At 39.3% G+C, this 22,166-nt stretch overlaps 4 protein-coding genes across 4 annotated transcripts in view; 3 read left to right on the top strand and 1 right to left on the bottom strand.

Annotated features, from left to right (window-relative positions):
- Positions 1–2,663, top strand: part of LOC111592427 (nuclear transcription factor Y subunit alpha) — a 31,120-nt gene extending 28,457 nt beyond the window's left edge. Inside the window, exons 5-7 of the mRNA XM_023304610.2 lie at positions 1,348–1,627; positions 1,712–2,079; positions 2,136–2,663. Coding sequence (XP_023160378.2) covers positions 1,348–1,627; positions 1,712–2,079; positions 2,136–2,339 — 852 coding nt within the window. The 3' untranslated portion in view covers positions 2,340–2,663. The remainder of the gene's footprint in view (positions 1–1,347; positions 1,628–1,711; positions 2,080–2,135) is intronic.
- The window catches only part of LOC111592428, an 86,294-nt gene extending 67,648 nt beyond the window's left edge, over positions 1–18,646 (bottom strand). Inside the window, exon 1 of the mRNA XM_023304613.2 lies at positions 18,260–18,646. The gene's annotated coding sequence lies outside the window, so the exon portion shown is untranslated. The remainder of the gene's footprint in view (positions 1–18,259) is intronic.
- Positions 12,767–13,720, top strand: LOC111592446 (brachyurin). The gene has a single exon (XM_023304629.2). It carries the CDS (start codon positions 12,767–12,769, stop codon positions 13,718–13,720), a length of 954 nt encoding a protein of 317 aa, XP_023160397.2.
- On the top strand, positions 15,615–16,588 carry LOC111592429 (serine protease 1). The gene is made up of 2 exons (XM_023304614.1): positions 15,615–15,913; positions 15,974–16,588. The coding sequence occupies exons 1-2, from the start codon at positions 15,657–15,659 to the stop codon at positions 16,536–16,538; spliced, it is 822 nt and encodes a 273-aa protein (XP_023160382.1). The 5' UTR covers positions 15,615–15,656; the 3' UTR covers positions 16,539–16,588.
- Positions 18,647–22,166: the final 3,520 nt, after the last annotated feature.

Here is a 22,166-nt window from a genome sequence, read left to right as displayed (position 1 = left end):
AAGGCAACAACGAATGGAAACGCCACAGTCGTCTCATTGTCAATGTCGCCTTAAACTATGCCACACTTACACACACACACCTAGCAAGAGCGTACACCTGTAGTTTACTTTCAGGTGCAGCCATTCTATACAGCCAGACAGACTTTTCAAAGCCACTGACCCCAAAAGAAATATAAAAAAATGAAATATAAAAAAAGTGTGGAAATATATTAGTGGGAAGCGCCGAAGTTAATATACTCTTACAAAAATGTTTGCATGTATAACAAGGAAACTGATATAACAATATGTCTAGAGCTAATTTGTTGAAATTTAAGCAGATTCGAATGATACAACTGTACATTGAGATAAGGAAGTAAGCTAGGGCTATATATAGAATGGTTCAGATTGATTAAAATACTCATATATATCGGGCTAGACTTAAAAAATAAGACAATAACTCATATATATCAGCAATACTTTAACAAAGATACATTTTTTTTCTATAAAACATATCAGCAATTATATTTTGAGCAGGGGAAACGTATGTCTTGGTTATCTAGCTCGAACTTATACCAATAAAGAGAACAAAAATATCTTCTCTTTTTGTCTAAGCTAAAAATAAGCAATATTACTAGTTTCTGATTCATATAGGTTCTATATAACCCAGTTCAAGCAGCTATCCCCGTACAGTCTTTCAACAATTTCTTTGAAGACTTACATGCTGCCTGCCATAGTCAATGTTCCGTTCACTCTATGGCCACGCAGGCGTTTGCTAACATGATCTCAACATGCGCGCACAAGTGCAGCTGAATTATCGCCGCCTGTTCTCAGTTTCCTTTATACCCACACAGTTGTTCTCTCTGTTCAGTCTCCTTCTCGCTCTGTCTTCTTCTCTGCCATTTTTTCTTGCCACTGGTAGTCCTGCGGCACATTTCCGCTTAGCCACTTCCGCATCCTCCGCATTCGTTGCTTGGCTACATTTTAAGCATCCTGCAACTGCGACTGCGAAAGCGAATGCGAACGCGCCTCCTTCTCGCAGTTGTCCTTCAATTTATGCGGCAGCCTCTTACGGCCCAGCCCTTTTTCATAGGCAAAGACTCTGCTCCGACTAGTAATTCCTAGCCCAAGCATCCGCTTCCTGTTTAAGTGCAGGCGCATAAAAAGTTTTTCTGCCAAGCTTTTTGTCTAGTTGTGGTTTTTGGTAATAAATTCTTGTACGCTCTTCGTTTTTTTTTTGTTTTTGGTTGTCTGCGGCACGCCCACGTTCGCCTTCTGGTGCAGCTTACAAGGTGTTTAAATTGTAGTTAATTTTGTTGCCGGTTGAATAAGCAGCTCCTTTAAAGCCCTTCTCAACTACCTCATTCACAGGTTAAGCGCTTGACCATGGGTCTGTTGCGCCACAATGAGGAGTCACGCCCACTGGTGGCCAACGTAATGCCCCTCAGTGCAGCTGCATTGAAAAGCGAAGATGCCGGCCAGCCCATATACTCGAATGGTTACATCAATGAGGACTCGTACATCGATAGTAAATTTGGCGACTCCTGTCGTCAATCTCTGACTGCCATACCGATGCTGGACAATGTGAATCTCAATAATGACAACAGCGAGTTCAATCTAAAGAAGCGCTATTTACGTGAAACCAGCAGCGGTAAGAGAGGGAGAGAGATTGAGATAAAGACAAGCTATGCTCTGATCTACATCGAGTTATTGTTCTGTAATATTCTCCCCACAGCAAACTCCAGTCCCAAGATCTTTGCCAATCGCCTGCGTTTCAATAATGCTTCAGCTGCAGCGGCGGCTGCTGCTGCCAGTTTGGCAGCCAATCAGCGCAGTAGCAGCTTGGCCAACACGCACACAAACCGAGATGACGAAGACGAGGAGTCAGATACAGAGCTTAAAGCAGCCAGCTGGTATCAGGCGGGCATCTCACGTGACATTGCAGTCGAGGTGCTACAGAACAAGAGTCCAGGCGCATTCCTTGTGCGAAAGAGCAGCTCTAAGCCCGACTGCTATGCGCTGACTCTGCGCGTGCCATCGCCACCCGGACCCAAGATAGCCAACTATATAATACTGCGCTCGTCGCGTGGCTATAAGATTAAGGTAAGATTTTCCACATCTAATAAAACTATTTAACTTAGCAGCGGTTATCATTGAAGGGCTTTCGCAAGGAGTTTTCCAGCTTAAAGGCACTGATAACCCATCATTCTGTTATGCCGGAGTTGCTGCCCGTGCCCCTGGCCATGCCTAGGCCCACGAACATGTCCTCTTCGCGACGCAATCTCGATGATTTCGATACCTATGACTCGCTGCAAATGCTGCTTAAGTATTTGCGTGCCAAGAATCTGGAAGCGGAACAGTAGACGTGGAGAGAAAGGCAGCCTCAGAGAGAGACACAGAGTATCTCCAAATCATGTCATCAACGGAGCATAAAATATAAATTTCGATACCAAAAAATGTGATACTCTATTAAAAACAAAGCACACACATACACATAACGACACAAAGTATACACTATATCTAACTGCAAATGAAACGCCTAGCTGATAAATGGTGAAAATAATTCTAGTTTAGTTCGGCATTTTCTTTTTGGCCAAAGGAAAAAGAAAAAGCAAAAATGTGAAAATATGAAAATATGAAAAGCGCTTTAAGTTACACTACAACCAACTTTCCCTATCATAAGACTAATGCTTACCAGATTTTATTTGATATTCATTTATTATTTTCCATCTAATTAACATTCCAATTCGATTTTCCATTGCGCAAAACCTGGCAAAAAAAAAAAAAACAAAAAGAACAACTAATAAATAATTAATTAAAAATTGATATATATGTATTAAAAATTATATGTTAAATGTTGTTGCTGCTTCAATTGTTAAGCATAAATAAATTTACTAAGCAAAAATTGAATATTTTAAATTAAGATAAACAAATTCAGCAAAAACGACCCCAAATCTGTATATAAAGCACTAACTTAACATAATTAAACTAAATAAAGTTATTTAATTTATATATAAAAAGAAAAACCAAACAAAAACAAGTGAGAAAGGTCTAATCGGCGTGCCCGACTAGGAGATACCAAGTATTAATTATTAAAATTCAAATAAAAAACGACATTTCGACACCAAGATTCGAGCCAACGTTGCCTACGTAACGCACATCAACTCTACCAACACCGCCCTTCATGATTGAAATATGCTACGCCTCCTTCTGCATTTTACATACATTTGTACAAAACCATTATATCCTGATTTCCCATTTTCGTTGGGATCAGGGTATTAAATAGCAACTGCAATTCTTTTCATTTTAATAATATTTATAATCAATTTCTCATTGTACAATTTGATGCACAGCAGCCGGACGGTGAAATAAATTTTCACACGTTAATTATGCTTTGGCCTGCCGAATTTTTTTTTTTTAAATAATCGTTATTCTAAATGGAATTTAAAGTATTCGGCATTTGCATTTATGAATACTATAAATTTATGCAAGATATGAAATTGTTTCCTAGTTTCACACATCGATTATTATTATTATTACCTTACTACACCTACCTAGAGTACTGAAAAATATTTATATATATTTCCATAGTTAATCTGAGGAAGTTAGCAGCTCTATAATTAGCTTACATGTATCACTTGCTATCGGCTTTAGCTCGCGGCAGCTGTCGTGTCTTAGTTATGGCTTACTTTACAAATAAAAGGCTTTGAAACTCAAATTCTTATATGGTTGATGTATAGCAAAACTTAATCAATTTTTAGCTTAAGCAGATTGCATACCAGAGACCATACAGAAGTAATGCATAGACTAAAGCCTCGAGAATTGTAAAACCAATTCAAATCAACACACCTTGAACAATTTTAGAGCCAACAGCCATATTTTATTATTATAAATATTTTATTATTATATGTTAGCTTAAGCTTACAGCCAAATAATTTTAAAGCCATCAGCCATATTTAACTATATCGCTCAACAGAGTAAGTATTGGCATATTTCAAACCTTATTTTATGTATTTCCAATACGTTTGTATTTTGCATCTTTAAAAAGAAATTCACAAAAAATGATAACATCTGTTAAGCGGCACTCGACTGGCTACTGTCAAGTCGCTGCGCAAGTTGTGTGGGACAATTTGGACGGCGTCCTTTGTTGGCCTAATCATCGTCATTATACAATTTTAATTTGCTCAACTTTTAATCGAAAAGCAAAAAAGGGCAAACTGGTTGGCTGCCTCTGGTACGGCTAGAAATCAAAGTATCGGCCAGGGGCAGGAAATCCCTTTTTTAATTGCAAGCTCGAACACTTGAATTTTCTTGCACTCAAAACTTGGCGGCAAATCCTTTGCGCTGTGCGAAAAGTTTGTTGAGCCAACAGCGATTTCTTTTTCCCTGATCTTTTTCCTTTAGGTTTGCTTTGTGCTGTGCTTTTTTGCTTACTTAGTATCAAAGTGTTCTAGACTTTTTTCAGTTTTTTTGGGGTTTACTTTCATGTTGCTGCCAAATGAAAGAATTGCGCTTTGTTGCAATTATCGGGCTGGCTACACACGAATGCGTGCGTAAATATAAAGTGAAATTCTTAGAAAACATTTAAATAATTGTCGAATTGGCAGCCGGACTCAGGCATTTGGCCCACTAAGCAGCCTAAAGTTTTCATGAGCGCGACTTTTTGGACAAAGTTTTCAACTTTTTTATTTGTTGTGAATTGTTGAGTTGCTTGTTGTTGTTGTTGTTGTTGCAGATACCAGTCGTTTAATGCGGATGTTTCGGACAACTTTGCCGTTAAATATTTAATAAGACAAAGTGGCTAGAAAATAACAACAGCAACCAATTATGAACCAGCGTCCGCTACTCCTTACAGCTCGTAAGTGGTTTATATATGTCCTTAAATGACCATATTTTTAATTGAACATTTTCCAATCGTACCGGCGCCATTTGCGTAATGAGCGCTATTTGCTGACAGGCCCAAAGGACAATGGCGAATAACCAGAACGAAGGGACGTCTCTTCACATTTGTATTATTTACGAACATTCTTTTGCATGCCTCCCTATCTCCCCTATCCTCTCAGTCTGTCTCTCTCTTCACATTTATTGCATTTCTTTGTCAGCTCCTTAACAGTGGAGCATCCTGCCCTTCTCCGTACAGATTTTCCCTTTAAGCGTGAACAATGGCGAAAATTATTGCTCGGTTATTTGCGCTGCGTTTTACCCATTTGTCGGCAGCAGTCGCCTTTTGTTGTCGCAGCTCAGAGAACTGCAAGATTTTTCCCATTTTTCCCTTACATTTGAACTTTTTCATTAGGCTAATTAAAAATGTTTGGATGTGGCAGGAGTTGCTTTTTGACGCTGTCTTGAACGCTCTCTCCCTTTTCTCTTTTTTTTGGTTTGGTTTGCTGTAACACATGGCGTATGCGCGTTGAGTGCTTTATGACTGCAAGGTAAACGCGGCGACAGACAACAACTTTTTATAACTTTTTATTTAAATGGATCCAAGTGCTGCAGGCAATGCTTTGTTAACCAAATTCAGTTTTGAATTGCGGCTGAAACTTGAAATGAATGAGAAAATCAACATTTTTTTGGAAATCGTAATTCATATGAGGGAATTACTATTTTATCAGCTTTAAGCTGGAAATCGTTTTCGAGTTTTAGCCGGATAATGATAATTTCTATCATATATATTAATATAATATTAATATTAGTTATTTTTCTAAAAGCACTCTTTGTCTTCTTATATAATTTATCGTAAACCCTTTAAATTCTTAGCTATCTAAGCTTGTCTGTCCAAAACCACCCATTCTCTCCTTTAAAAAATTTTAAGAATTTTCCTAAGCCTAGTTTGGGTACATCGAATGACATTTCTCTCTCTCTCTTTCTAGGTAGTCTCTTAAGCTCTTTAAAACTAAGCTTTTCAAACCCAATCAGCGCATATCTAACTAAACTAACTAAACTGTTTCAAGCATCCAAAACCTCTCAAAATGCAACTGACGCGACGCAACGCATTTTTGCAGACTTCAATTCAGCTAAAAACCACAGAACTGTCCAACATTTTACGTCCAACTTTGCAGGAGCCAAAAAAATATAAAAACTTTTGCCGAGCCCATTAAAAAAAAAGTTGTATACTTTGAGGCGACGCGACGCGACGCCTTTGCTGAGTTTAAGGCGACAATTTCGAGAGCTGCTCGGTTCGGAGGTTGTCATTAAAACTACAACAAAAGAGCTGCCAAAAAAGCGAGCAAAAAATGAATTACATGAGCGCAAAACAATAAAAAGCAACAGCCAAGCACTGCCCCTATCTTCCTGGCTTCCTCTCCTTGTTTTATATGTTCTCAGGAAGTTTTTTGGCAAGGATATTCTTAAGCGGCAGTAACAGTTTGGATGCAAACATTGTCTGGGGAAATGTTCAACTGTCAAAAGGAGCAAAAAATATAAACAAGTAAGAAACCTCTAGTCGACTACCCGACTAGGAGATACCCTGATCTCAGTTCTATCTCCGTTTTTTTTTTTTTTAATTTTTTAATAGAATATATCTAGTCTTAAAAAACAATCAATTTTTGTCGTCATTATCAAGAATATATGCACTTCATTAGGTCTGCCACGCTTCCTTGTGCCTGTTACACACATTTTAACAAAAACATTTTACCCTAATTTTCATTTTCAATATATATTTAAGTGGAAAATGCTAATCTTGTCTGGCACTTTGCCGTTTAAAGTGCTGGGTGCTTAAAGTCAAATTTCAGACAGTTAGACAGGATACCTCATTAATTTGCCATGATGCAACAATAACAATATCAGCTATTTGGCCATGCGACTTATTGAGTGCCAGATTTCATGGCCAATGCGGCAGAGCCGGGTCTTATGTCCAAAATCAACATCAACATTGACCCTGCAACTGATGCAGCTGCTGCTGCTGTTGCTGTTGCTGTTACGGTTGCTGTTGCTACTCTGGCATTGCCAAATATGTTTTTGTAGCTCTTTTGGCCAATTGGCAGTGTTGACCAATGGCCATAGGGCAATTGCATGCAGCAGACAAAAAGCTAAATGTCTACTGCCATATACACACATCTGCTGCGCATCTATTCCGCATCTCCACGTCTGCTGATTATGCCGCAATGTTTGCCAATATTAAGCTGGCTTTTCCACTGCTCCTCACGCTTCTCACTTGTTTACCTAACCCAAATTGCAAGCCATTGGAGAGCAGAAGTCAACGGGCTAGTGGCTGTAGTCAGAGCCAAGCCAATTGGCATATTGCATACGCATTCACATTTTGCATTTTGCATTAACTTTTCCATTTCAATGGCACTCGAAAGTTTTTCCAAACACTCTGCCACCAGCTGGTTCGATCAAGTAGCACCAAACAGAAATCCAGCTGAATTCAATACAGAAAAAAACAAACAAAAACGATGTAACTTACAACAAAACCTTTTGTCACTCGGTCGAGAGGTCTGTCGCTGTTCATGGCTAAGAGATGAAAGCTACAAAATCAGAGTAGTTAAAATGAACCTTTTAAGACACAAAAAAAAAGATTGACAAGAGAGTGAAATCCATATAAATATATATAACTAAGATAGATTAACTGTTGTTATTTAATCAGTTAATCAAACCTACATTTATAGACACAAGAATATATAATGTAGCTATGAAGAATCTATCCATTTGGTCTATATTTCTTCATAAAGTAAGCTGAAATCCAGCTGCTCTATATATTCACATTTCACATAGCTAACATTCTATACACTCTTATGCAAAGTGGGTGGCATTAATGCACCGTATTTACAACGACAACAACAAAAACAACAACATCAAAACTACAAAAACAACCGCCGACAAGAACTTGATGCAGCCTGAGGAGTGCTGGCCGTGGCAGTTAACGGAGTGTGGTTGCCAGAGACGAAAGACTGAAACTTCATACAAAAGCCAGTTAAAGCAATAGGCGCTGCCATCTTAGCAGCGCCACACACACACCCGCAACGCAAACTGACACTGACATAAAAATACACATACACTCACACACACTCACATGCACACATGTCCATGCAAGATGGCATTCAGTTTTGCTATTGTTGCAGCTGCTCTTGGCGCGGCCCATTGTTGCTAATGTCGCTTTTGTTGTTGTTGTTTTTTTCGCTCGTTATTACTGTTGTGGCAACACACACACATACGCATACGTAGCTCGCCTGTCTTTTTGTTTAATTCGTTTTTCTATTGTTCACAGGCACGAACTTTAGTCCACGACTTTCACGTATTGTTAAATGTGTTGCTATCTCTGTTCAGTCAGAGTAGCAGCTAGCTCTTTTGTCTTCCATCTCTTTCTTTGGCTGTATGCAGATTTTGCATTGCACAAAAGTTGAAAGCGAGGACATTATTGAATATGCATTGCAGTAGCTCCATTGTTGGGCACACACACAGACACACCTACACACACGTGTGTGTGTGTTCGTTCCCAAACATCCAAGCTAGACTACCGACACAAAGCTACAGCTTAGCGCGCAGTTTTGACCATTGAAATTTATATGCCGCTTATAACCTAGTCGAAGCCACGCATTAAAGCCAAATTGGCAAGCAGACACCGTAACAGAGACAGTGTGTAGGTGTGTGCGAGCAGGCGTGTGTGTTTGCCAGCATTGCTCAATTTCAAGAATAGCAAAACTGCTTCCAACTGCCAGCCACAGCCATTCGCTTATTTATGTGTTGCTGGCATTTTGTTTGCCATTCGATCTAATAAATTAACAGCTTTACCTTTGACCCCTGTCCGTGCGTCCCAGTCCCCTGTCCACAGCCAGCCAACCAACAATATAGCAACTTATCAAGAGCAGCGAAGAAAGGCACGTACCGACTGGCTATATGGGGTTAAGGACAGGTAGGTGGCTCTCAAATGTGTACACCTTATCGCCTGGCTTAGAAGACACGCACATTCACAGACGCGGGCGACAGTCAGGGATTTGGCAATAGTTATCCCGTTCAGCGCTCTGACTAACGAGGCGACAATAAAAATGGCCCTGGCAATTGGCACATTGCGGTGGGAAGTTAAAAGGATTTGCCATTTTAAATTATGGTCTCATATGGCCGGAGCGCATAAAGCAGAGAGAGCGACACATGGCAAAGAGACGTAGCAAAAGTAGAGTAAGGACTAAAGGACTAAGGACATGTATGGTACGTAAGAAGTTTATATTGGAGTAGGAAACTGCGCTTCTAATAATAAGAAAAATAATTATTTAAGCTCATGAATGGACAAATGCTGGAGAGACAAAATTATTTAATGTTCTATGTTTTAATGTTTTATGTTCAGCAATTGTTGCTGTCAAATAATATATATACAATATAACTTTGAAAGGGTTTAAGATTAACATAATCAAATTTCGTTTCAATTTAGCTTTAAAGTCATTTTGAATGTATGTTTGAGCTTCCACATTTTAAGTTTATTTAAGGACTATTCGTTAAAGTTGCTAATTATGTTGCTAATTTCGAGGCCTAAAGACAGAGAAGCCTCGCTCCCGCTAACTCCCTTCTCATGCGCCTTGACTAAAGCTTTCCAAATTGAATAGAAAGTGGACACAGGCTGAGGTTGCAGGTGTGTGAAAGCAACAATAAGTTCAAACAAAAGATGTATTTCAGTGGCGTGCCGCTAGAGATTCCCGAGGCTTAAGATTGCGGGCCACAGGAAATGCTGTCCACGATTTATTGTGCGTCCATTACAAACGGAAATTAAGCGCGGCAGGTCGCCCAGGCGTCGCTACAAGGCGAGCGTGCGTGAAAGCGTTTCCCCGGCGCACTGCTACAACCGCTAACCCCCACAAGCAGCGCTCCAGTGAGCTCTGACATTCATTTGAGAGGGTAAGGCAGGCATAGGGACAGCCGAATTCCAGCTGGCCAAAGCAAAGCTATTGTTTCTCAACACGCGCTCATCTATTCTAGTCACGTGGCACGCAACGACAACTTGGGATTTGTTAAGTGGCGCCGCGTTCTGATGTCCGGCATACTCGACAACAGCTTCATCCTATACTCTAAATTCCTTATATATTCCCTACCTACTTGTATTTAGCTACGTAGCAAGACCTTGTGACAATACTCCATAACAATGATGCGAAGCCTGGATATCATAAAGTTTTTCTCAAAGAAGCATTTCAGCTTGACTTTTTCTGAACATGTTTTTACTCTAGGCCTATTTTGACGTATTACCTTTCCTTTTCAGTTTCAGGACATTTTCTAGTCTCTTCTAGCCACGATTCTGATTTCTGTCCGGTCTGTCACGTGCCCTACACATTTCGCACATAACTCGCTTTAACACTTATTGGCAACTTCCTTTTGCATGTTTCATGGCTAGTTCTCTCAATTTTTGTTTCAAGCACCTTGACGGTTAACGTGTTTTTGTTATTTTTAGCTTGGCCATTATGAGCAGTGAGTGGCGTGGGCGACGAACAACACTCAGCCGTAGGTGATTCGATTTGGGCGTTGTGTACCTTTGGTTTTTGTGATTGAAATCGCACATTTTTAAGTGAAAAAGCGCACACAGAAGTGCACTCAATCACTCGTCACGTGATGCTTTCCTGCTACCCGTTACCATTATCCGTTTCCCTGCACCCCTAACCAATTCCTCGATTCGAACACAAATGGTGGCCAGGCTAAGTGAAGTGGCGGAGCGTAGTAGCTGCGACTCCTTAGACAGCACTGTGAAAAGTGTTGGCTGTGTTTATATAAAAGATTACGTCATTGTCGTCGAGCAGAGAGAGGAAAGAGAGAGAGAGAATGATATATAGAAAGAGACCGAAGAGGAAAAGCTGTAAAAAACGGTCAAAAGCGTGGAAGCGTGGAAAACAACAGCAGCATCCGCAATGGAAATGGAAACGCTTTGGGCTATCGCTCGGCTTTTGTAAGCAATGCGATAATAACACGTAAATGTTCTGAATGTGAAATCAATAGGAAAATAGCTTTAAATAAAAATCACAAGGATAATAAAAAGTCTGCCTGCCCTTGCCGAGCCATAAAAATTTAAAACCAATAGCGAACAGCGTGTTGACCAAAAACTTTTCTAATTTTCGCATTATGAAAATGATCTGAAATGGTGAGCAAAAAGGATATGCGACGCGGAAAGTAATTTCAAGGAGCAGCCTGTCTTGCCTACACGTAAGGCGAGAAATGTCACAAAGGGAAGGAACCAAGGACCAACAAACCGGAGGAGACCCGCGAAAACTTTTCTATTAAGAAAATTAACTGAGATTAAGTGTGGCGCATGTTTTAACTGAGTAAAAGTTCTTCTCTTGTATTCTTGCGGCCTTTTTGCTATATTTTTGGGAAAATTCAACAATTTCAAGGCATTTAAGCATTTGTCACACACACAGAGGCAATTCTGCTTGTGTAGGCCGCAGGCCGGAAGTGCTGCCTCCCGTAACAATGTGAATGGTTCACATGAAGCTGTGCGTGCGTGCGTATGTGCTTATCTGTGTGTGTGTGAGTGAGTGAGTTTATTTGTTGCCTGCCTGACTGACTTGACACACTTTGCTTGTTTGCTGCCGTCGATACTAATCTAATTTTATTGATATTGACACAATTTCTGCAGATTTCCGCATAAACATAAAAACAGAGGCGGGCAATGCATGAAGATGAAACAAGTTTAGTAACAAACAACAACAACGAGCACAAAGAAACCAATGAAAATTGAGTAGGGCACGATAGGAAATAAGTTCATTGAAAGCCGCCAACAATGCATTAAAGTTGAATTCATTCTCAAACGTTTGTTTTTTTTTCAACTTCGAAGGGTTTTACAAGAGATGTTAAAAGTCTAATGAGAATATAAGTTTCTTAAAAAGTTTTTTAAAATAATCTTTAATTCTATACAGAAAAAGGACTGAAAGACTGAAGATAGAATAAAAATAAAGATTTTGACTAATCAAAAGATTGTAGAGAAACATAATCCCTTAGACATATCGAAAATATCTTGCTTTCGTCTTGCAGACAATGCATACATAAAATGTATACCAATATTTAGAGGTTTCTTTGTGTGACTGTGGCTGCCACGAGTTTGTTTTTCAGATTTTAAGCGGCTTGCTTGAAGACTGGCGAAATGTTTTCCGTTCAACGAGTAAGTAAGTACACACTTTCAACACAAACAGATATCAGCATTACCCAATAATTTCCGGAACCGAAGACAATCGAAATGTTGAAAGGCTCTTGAACGCCTTACTGATAAGTAGCCCCGCGATAGCATTCATTGAACAGAATATTGAAAGAGAGTGTAATGCGTTTGTGATGTCTGGGTAATTTTTGGCGTGTAACATAAATTAAATAAAATAAAATAAACAATAAACCAAGAGCACCGATAAGTACAGCCACCACAGCAGGGGTTAAGGCAGGCCTTTCCGAAAGCTGCCTCAAAAGAGTCATGGAAACTGATGGTTATACCATGTAATATGGGAAGAGATTGTTTAGGTGGGGTAGTCCAGGCCTAGTCGGGGTTCATATATTTATGCGTACATTTATATATAAATGAGAAATGCGAAATAAACTCAGCCGTCTATAGGGTATCTTAGAGCCAAGCAGTCCATGCTTCACTTATGCTCTCCCTCGCCAGCGGCTGCAGTTAAAGACGAAGGCCTAAGCAACATAATCGCTGAAACGTGTGGCAATTACATGAAACTGACTAAAATTGAATGCCAAACAGCTGCTGGTTTCTGTGGGTAATTCGCATCGGAATAAACCGCCCAATTCAATTAACCAAAGGGGCCTCAGACACGTGCCGGCCCATTTGTATATGTCTATAAAAACAACAAACTTGTCAAGTTGCAAATCGTAGTGTACTGTGATGCCTTACACGTTAGCATTGCTGCTTTGTCTGCTTGGATGCAGTCTTACGTTGGCGTGGATCTCATCCGAGCACAATGATGATGATCCAGAAGTCTTCTCCGCACGCTGGCAGCTAGCTTACGAGAGCTGGCAGCGCAAATGCAAGAAATATGAGCTGCCGGAACAACAACTAGAAGTGAGCCCCCGCATTGCACGTGGGGAACTGGCCGAGTCGGACATGTTTCCCTATCAAGCGGCGTTGCTGTTGCAACTGCGTCAAGGAGATGCGACACAATGTGGTGGATCGCTCCTCAGTCTAAACTACGTGCTGACCGCAGCGCATTGCCTCAATGATGCTGAAAGCGGAGAGATTTATCTGGGCAGCAATACGTATGCTGATACAACAGCCCCCCAAATTTTTAAGGTACATACATGGAACTTTAATGTCTTTCCGGGATATTTGGGCTTTGCGGGCTATCATGATTTGGCCCTAATACATTTGCCCCACTCGGCCACGCCCAGTGCCGAGGTGCAGCCCATTGCTCTGGCGCTTGATTTTATGCAGCAATCGCTGCTACAGGGACAATTGGTCAGCAGCTCCGGCTGGGGAGCTCTGGGAGATGGCATGAATAGCACTCTGTCCCCAGAGGCCAATCTGCTGCACTATGTGGATGTTCCTGTGATGGAGCAAGAGAGATGCACTTGCTATTTTCTGCCCGGCTTAGTTAGCGTGCAACGTCACATTTGCAGCGATGGGCGACAGGGGCGTGGCAGCTGCCAGGGCGATTCCGGTGGCCCCCTGGTCTACCGTTGGCACAATGTAAGCTATTTGATTGGAGTAACCTCATTTGGCAGCACCAACGGCTGTGAGAAGGGCTCACCAACTGTCTATACGCGCATCACAGCTTATTTGGACTGGATAGTGGGCGAGACGGACGTGCAGAGCCCTGAACAGGAGTTGAAAAAGTTCTAAAGACCTCGAGTCTAACAGTCAACAGTCAACAAAATGCAATTAACGCCCAATTGTTGGCCATTAATTGCTTAACAATATAGCCAGAGTCCTGACATGTCCTAACAATAAAACCAATTAGTTCAAAACGGTAACAATGATATCGAGTCCCGAGTCCGAGTACGACATTTACTTTTAGGACCCAAACCGAGTTACCTTGGGGTATCATTAAATCGGCTCTTTGGTACCAAATGGAAATTGCGACCTACAAATAACAATAAACAACAATCAAATGATAGCCAAATACTTGGCAACATGGCCATAAAAATGGCAAAACATAAAAACAAGACAAGAATCGACAAACTCTGATGAAATGCAGTTAAAGTTATAAATATGGCGCTTATACAAATACCCTTCTATGAAATGGATTAAAATGAAATAACTGAAGGCAGTATAGACTTTCTGAGACTCAAATGATATATCTATTTATATTCCATCTTCCGTCCTTCTATATTAAAGCTGTCTTTCGGTTGTTTATCTGTCCGTTTCTATGATTTATATCCGCTAGACTTGAAACTTCGAACTTATATATTTGTAGGCTTAGTATATTTTCCTCTCCGTATTTTCGATAAATGTCGATTTAGAATCTGCTCACAACTCAAGGACTACGAGAGACTAGAGGCATAAAATTTTTGAAATATGCACAGATAAAAATAGTTCCATATTTTAAATCCAACTTCTATCTATTCCGTAGAGAGACTACTTGCATAGAAAACCCCTTAAATAGTTTTCCATTCAGCTTTTGCAAGTAGCAGGGTATCTTCCTGTCAATCATTTCGCAGTCGAATTTTTTGTCTGCACGTTGGCTAATCACCTTTAATTGGGCATTTTCAATTGGCAATTAACTGGAGTTCGCACACGTCTATTTTGGAGTTGAAACCCCCTTCAATTTCTGCCCATCATTCTGGAATCCGTCTCTGGAAAACCGCTCAAACCGCAGCGTGCGCAATCACGAGGCGAGTGTTGATAAGTGCAAATAGCCAAACAAGTTTTGCGGTCAGCTCAACGCCGGTGTATGGGTAAATTATTATTATATTTTATTTTTAAATCAATCATTGACATTGAGTACTTTGATACCAGTTAATGCGACGCGAAACTGTGGCTATCGTTCAAATCAATGAGCGAGCAACAAATACGATTTATTGCCAGACGTGATCAAGATCCCTTCCTCCCAATATAAATTTACATCTATATGACATGATATTATCAGTTCATAAAATCAACTCAAATTCCAATTCTCTGATATAATAACTTTATATCTTAACTAAAGCCCACAGTCATTACATGATGGAAAGAAATCTTAAAGGAAATCAATTTTTCAATGCTTTAAATTTACTAAGACTGTTAAAATCGTAGATATCTTAAAATATTTATGGTCGATCTTAAGAGTTTAACTATGCTCAGCCAACGGAACTGTCAATTCAACATATAGATAAGATAGATGGAAATCAGAACTAAGACCATTTAATACACATCATTGCAATCTACAGTGAACACTCTTGAGTAGCTGGCTATGCTCAAATTAACTAGCTAACTCGTATTCCTAACTCGACCTAATCGGATTACAAAAAACTACTAGTAATTAAAAAACCCTTCAATTGTAAAAATTTAATAAAAATAGATTGAGAGATTTTGATTGCTGCGCATTCAAATTTGGCAAATCTCAGTGAATCGGTTGGAGTACTGTTCAACTATTTTGTTGTACCTGCGTTTCGATAAGGCTAGAATACTTCGACTTGGAATTGGTTGTGACCAGACGTGACGTGTGCCGTAGTGGGCACATATCTTATCTAAGCACCTGGAGCACTACCTAATCTTAGCCAACAATATTCGAAGGGGTACTATATAAGCGCCCCAATTGGCGGATGAAAAGCAGTTGTGTTTTAACTAACTAAACAACATGAAGTTTCTTATCATTCTTGCTTTGGCCGTGGCCGCAACAGCTTTCCCCGAAAGCGAGCTGGTCCATCTCTCACGTGTGATGCCCGTCCAGGACAACATTGAGGGTCGCATCACCAATGGCAAGCAGGCCAGCGTTGGTCAGTTCCCCTACCAGGTGGGTCTATCCCTCAAGGTTTCCGCCCTGTCCTCTGCCTGGTGCGGTGGCTCCCTGATCGGCAGCAACTGGGTACTGACCGCTGCTCACTGTACCGATGGGTAAGTATTCAAAGGAATGGAATATTCGATGCAGTCGCTCATTTATGATTACTTTTTTAGTATTCAGTCTGTGACCGTCTATCTGGGCGCTACTGTGCGTACCTCACCCGAGGTTAGCCACACCGTTTCCAAGTCCGACATCCTTATTCACTCCGGCTGGAACACAAACAACCTGAAGAACGATATCTCCTTGATCAAGATCCCCGCTGTTGCCTTCTCCAGCAGAATCCAGGTCGTCAAGCTACCATCCATTTCCAGCTCTTACTCTACCTATGCCGGCTCCGCTGTTGTCGCCTCTGGCTGGGGCCGTACCAGCGACTCTTCCAACTCTGTTGCCACCAATTTGCAGTACGTCGATCTGACCGTCATTGCCAACTCTGTCTGTGCCGCCACTTACGGCACCAGCATTGTCACCTCGTCCAACATCTGTGTCGCCACACCCAGTGGCAAGTCCACCTGCAACGGTGACTCTGGCGGCCCACTGGTACTCGAAGCCAGCAAGGTCCAGGTCGGTTTGACCTCCTTCGGTGCTGCTGCTGGCTGCGAGCTGGGCTACCCAGCTGCGTTCACCCGTTTGACCAGCTACTTGGACTGGATCAAGTCTAACACTGGCATCTCCTACTAAATATCCGAAACTTCCAACTCGCAATAAAAACACAGCATTTAATGAAAATATTTATATTACTCTCACTTCTTCTCCCTCTTACAAATGAATTTACAAAATGCCGCCGTTAGCATCTAAAGTTTAAATTGACATTAAGCGACAATTGCAAAGTAAGAGGCGGCGCTGCGGCAAGACGTGGCAGCAGCTGTTATGCGCACATAAGTTTTCATTAAAATTCATTAATTTTACGCGGCGACACAATAACAAAGAACAACAAAAAAACAATCCGCCAAACTTCTGCTTAAGCGAGAGTGCGCGTTTACTGCGTAGGCATTCTGACAATATGTCAACATTTAACTTATTACAACACATTTAAATATACAATTTCTCTGTTATCTCGTTTATGACTTTTTTACAGTTTTCTCCCAGTGAGAAGGAAATTTGTTCAAAGTTTTTTGCTTAAAGAAGTAAAATTGACAAAATAAAAATATAAATAAAAACAAGTGTGCGAACTAGAATTTGTATTCAAATCTTTGCAATCTCATGCATGTGCATAAAATCGCGAATGAATATGCAATGAAAAACACTGTCAACAATGAAGTGGTTACCTCATACGCGCACACACACATTACATGGATAGCATTTATACAACGTATTCCGAATTGAGGATGGAACGCAGGTCGTGTTTGCTTGGTTGACACGAAGCTATGCTCCAGACTAATACCATATCTCATCGAAATATATCATTATATTTAAATTTTATCCAAAAAAGAACGTATAATGTATAATGCAGTATATCTTGGAATTACTGTGAACTCGGAATTACTTGATACAAATGATCCGTATAGATGACCGGTCTATATGACTATATGTCATATTTTTGTATGATCTCTATCTTATAGCTTAAAACTGTATTTATATATCAATAAAATAAAGCCACATTTAATTGACCTTATATATATATATAAGTATTGGCTATTACATTACATTACATCATTTCACAAAACCAAAAACAAAAGATTTTCCTTTAACAATTTGATCCTCATTCCACATTTAACATTCTATCTCTTCTTCTTCACTCATATATAGGCATCAGCCCGTTTCCATCTCTATATCAAAGTAAAGTTAGTTAGCGAACTGAAGTTGAGAGCTCGTAAAACTGGGTAGCGTTCAGGGAATGGAAACTCTTTAAACATGTGAAAGGCAAAGTGAGTGCTGGATGTTTCTGCTCCTAACTGGCTGCATATCCAGTCGGGCTGATAAATGTTTGCATTGCGCAAATTTATGACAGCACCAAAAAAGTTGCACTCTTATTTTTGTGGCTTAGATATGACAAAATGCTGCGCATATGTACAAATAGTTTTATATGTATAGCATCCTATCAGCCGTGCGTGTGGCTGCGAAAAGTTTGTTAAAATGTCAAAGCAGCCCAGTTGTCGTGACGATTGGTTGCACAAAAGCCGCGTGGGCCACCAAATTTAGTTGTACCCTGAATATAAATTAGAAATGGTAATTTAAGTTGTTTTGTTCTCATTGAAATTGATGTTACAGGTAGAAGCTTAACTAATGCCATACGGAATTTATATGCATTTCAGTTCAGAATTTCTGCATGGACTTCATAGATTATATAATATAGAATATATATTTTACTTCGATCAAATTTCAAGTCATCCATACTCTTTTATGTTTTCAGGGTAGTGATTTTCTAGTAGTGAATTCCGAAGTCGAGTACTCTTACTTACTTTTGCTGTTATTTAACTCCACTTTGGAAACCGAGTTTCACTAAACTTGACTTTAACTTTTGGCCAACAAGTTAATTTCACATTTTCTTCCGACAGTTTTTGCGGCTATCTAACGGTGAACCAATTTGACTCTCGTGTTCTCACAGATGCAAGCAATTGCAAGTTATTTATGCACACACATACGGCCTGCTTGTTGGGCCTCTGTCACCGGTGGGACGCGGCTAAACGGGTCAGCACTTCTGACCCAAAAATTAAACATTAAAATCCTTCGAAGGCCAATTAATTATTTAGTTAGCCTATAAAATCAAATTTCGTTTAGCACACCAAAATCAATTAACAAAGCGACAGCTCATCAATTATGCCAGCCTGCCACACACACACATACACAATCATGTATATGTTGAAAACTTTTTGACTCAAGAGTCAATGCTATGCTGGCTAATAAATCGCATACGATTCAAAGCAATCAAGTTAATTAACGATTTTTGGTTGGGCCAACTAGTTGGCTACATTATTAATTAAGTCATTCCAAAGCCAAAAAAGCATCTAAGCTGTATTATACAAGTGTGTGTTTGTATGTGTATATCAGTGTGTGTGTTCAAGTAAGATGAAAGTAGCACGGACAGCACATTTCAATACACACACGCACACACACACTTAAACGCAGTGGCGTGTAATAGGAGGAGTTAATTCAAAGGAATTTAACTTTTCTCTGTATAGATGGATATATTAATTACAGGATAGATAATCTAATGTTGTTCACAATATTTCATATATTTCAATAAGCAATAGCAACTTATCCGTATTCATTCCTTTGCACCTATACCTCTGCACATTCATTAGCTGCAGTCCTTAATCCACCCATGCCAGTGAAAATTTTTACAATGTTTATGATAATGTTATTATCTCAGCATGAATGGCAACTTTATCTGAGCAACTGGCTTTAATAGAGTCATCTGGTCGAAGATTAATCAACGGCAATGACAAGGCGCAAAAATATCGAGCACAACTACTGAGAGAATGAATGATCCCACAAAGTTTTAGTCTGACTGATGCCGTGACTTTTTGCCTGAGACACATTGAGTGAGTGATATTTGGGTAATTAACTACCACGAATAGAATGAGGGAGAAAGCGTATGCATGTGTCTAAGCGAGTCAGTAATGGTTAGAGACTCACTTAGCCGAGCGCACATATCCTCAAGTTTTCTGTATATTTAACGGACTGTCACTTGCGCTGACAGCTAACACAGAAAGTGTTTCTAACAAAGGCCACACTCACTTGCACACACGCTAAGAGTATCGCACACTTAATTCATTTAACTCAAACATTTTCATTTATTTATCGCATTATTCAGACTCTTCCCCAGCGTAACCATTGCGAAGCGCTTTCCTTTCTTTTTTTTCGACTAATGACTTCCTGCTTTTGCTACCGAGCACAGCTTCCACCTGTCACACACACACACAAACAACACATGTGTGTGTGTGTGGTTTTCTGACACCCACATGGCGGCGCATCAGAGTCATTGAATGTTTTTGGCATGTTGCCCGACTCGACACCATTATTTCTGGTAACAAGATAATTGTATAATGAAATCCAAACAACACTTTGACTTGACTCGCCTGTGGCAGCTTGGCTGCTCCTCTCCTTTTTTCTTACCCTTCTCGTTCGCTATATTTTTCTCTTTGTCTTCCTCTCACAGTCAGTCTGCCTGTCTGTCCATGCTGAGCCACTTGAAGTTCCCCAACAATGACTTGATGGCAAAGTTCGCTGATTTTCCTCAACAGCTCATACAAAGACAAAGACTTTTGTTGTTGTACTTGTTTTTGGTTTGCGTTTTATTTCTGATTGAGTGGTAATATTTTTGGTCTCTGTGAATTGCTCACAGTACAGCGTTAAGCTTGAAACTTGCATTAAATTGGCTGAACGCTTTTGAGAATTTTACAGAAAGCCCGAAAATTTAGGAAGACTCAGTCATCTCAGTGAAATTTATAAAAGCTTATAGCGTATAGCACGCACATACCAAGTTTGTTTTAAATATTCGATAACTATTCCCGTTTTATTGTTATCGAATAAAAATATGGTTGAAATTCAGTTCTTAAATTATATCTCGTACAGCTTAAGAGCTAGATCCTCCAAATGTTGTATTTAGTTTTTTATATATTTAAGGCTATTTTGATTTCAGTGGGATTTTGGACACCGACTCCAATTTTCCCCAAATTCTTTAAATTTAAGTTCAATTAGAAATAGCGCCAATAAGGGAAGGAGTTTGCATTTCAACCAAGCCAAATAGAATAGAATCCCAATAGAAAATGGGAACTCAGAGTATAATAGTTTTGTGGTAATGCTGTGTTGGTAGAGGCGGCGCTCGTTGGCGATAAGTTTTGGGTTCGATGCCAGCGAATTGGCGGTGATGATAGAGAGTAGGGTATCTCATAGTCGGGCACCCCGACTAGAGCTTTCTTACTTGTTTCTCTTGTGAATGACAGTTGATTGACAGTAATGGCTTAAGGGCTCAACCGCATGAGTTACTGAGCAGACCCGGACTATATGCTTGAGTCTAAATTAAAACCAAGCAAAAATTTGGCCAATAAGTGAAACATTTTTGGTGGCCATCTTGAAGAGATGCCACTTATGATAGCGAATTAAGTAAAAAGTGTGCTTGTCCAAAGCCACTCAACGAGCACAGGAATATATATATATATATAAATATATATATATATATAAATATATATATATAAATAAATATATATATATATATATATATATATATATATATATATAAATATATATATATATACCGTTACCCAGTCAAATGGCACCCATCATTCAACAAAAAAAAGAAAAGGAAAAACAACTGCAACAAACAGAAAAGAACAGTGAATGAATACTCAACAGAGCTCAGCTGAAGACTGAGCGCTCTACAATTCTATATATAATAAATATAATTTATATATAAAATATTCCTTTCTTGCCCTAAGCAAACTATTTTATGTTCGTTATCATGTATACCTTTAAGAAAGTATATTAATTCATTTAATTCTGTAATATTTCTTTATTAAAAAATAAAACAATTTTAAAAAATTAATGTCTTTATGCATACTTCTGGTACTTATCCGTAAAAAAGTTATATTTTAAAGATACAAATGCTTTTAACCGAGCTAATGCTATAGAAGTTTTAAGATTTTCATTTCTGATTAGTTCTCGCTCTTTGAAAAGGGTATTCAAAAATAATATAGCTTCACTTTTGACTCCTCTAGTATGGTACAAAATAAAGACATAAAGCAAACAAATGCCTTGTCAAGCAAAACTGAAGTTGAGAAGTGAATCGACAATATGACCCATAGGAGGAAGTGCCAAGGTACATGTTTGGTTGACTAGCATTCGAGTAGCTTTTAGTGAATTCAAGCAGAAAAATATATAGAAAACAATAAACCGAAATTACAACAAGGGCAAAAACACATACATACACACACACACTCCAAGGACGGGAAAGAAAAATATTGGCAAACAAAATGTTCATAAGCCATAAAGCATTTGCCTTGACGTAGATGCTTAAAAAGGAGAGAGAAAAGTGATGAGTATATAAAAAATGAATATTTGCATGCTAAAATTTGATGAGTAGTTATATTTTATATAACAAGAAGAGCAGATATATTAAAAAGAACATGAATATGCATAAAAAATATGCAAGCGCATTAATAAAGTCGTAACGAAGGATTTTACTATGCATACATATACATATATGAATACAAATATTTTTGTAAAAAATAAATTCATAGCTGGAAACGTGGAGCAGCTTTTTCAAAGTATTTAATATTAACTATTTGCACGGGTTTGTCTGACAGAAAGACACAAAAGAAAATCCTGCCAAGGGAGTCGACGACGAAAAAATTGCAATTTTGATCC

Source organism: Drosophila hydei, unplaced genomic scaffold, assembly GCF_003285905.1.
Source record: "Drosophila hydei strain 15085-1641.00,03,60 unplaced genomic scaffold, DhydRS2 tig00008140-arrow-arrow-pilon, whole genome shotgun sequence".
NCBI classification, from domain to species: domain Eukaryota; kingdom Metazoa; phylum Arthropoda; class Insecta; order Diptera; family Drosophilidae; genus Drosophila; species Drosophila hydei.
The sequence above is the reverse complement of the archived record's forward strand: the minus strand, read 5'-3'. Positions and strand labels throughout refer to the sequence as shown.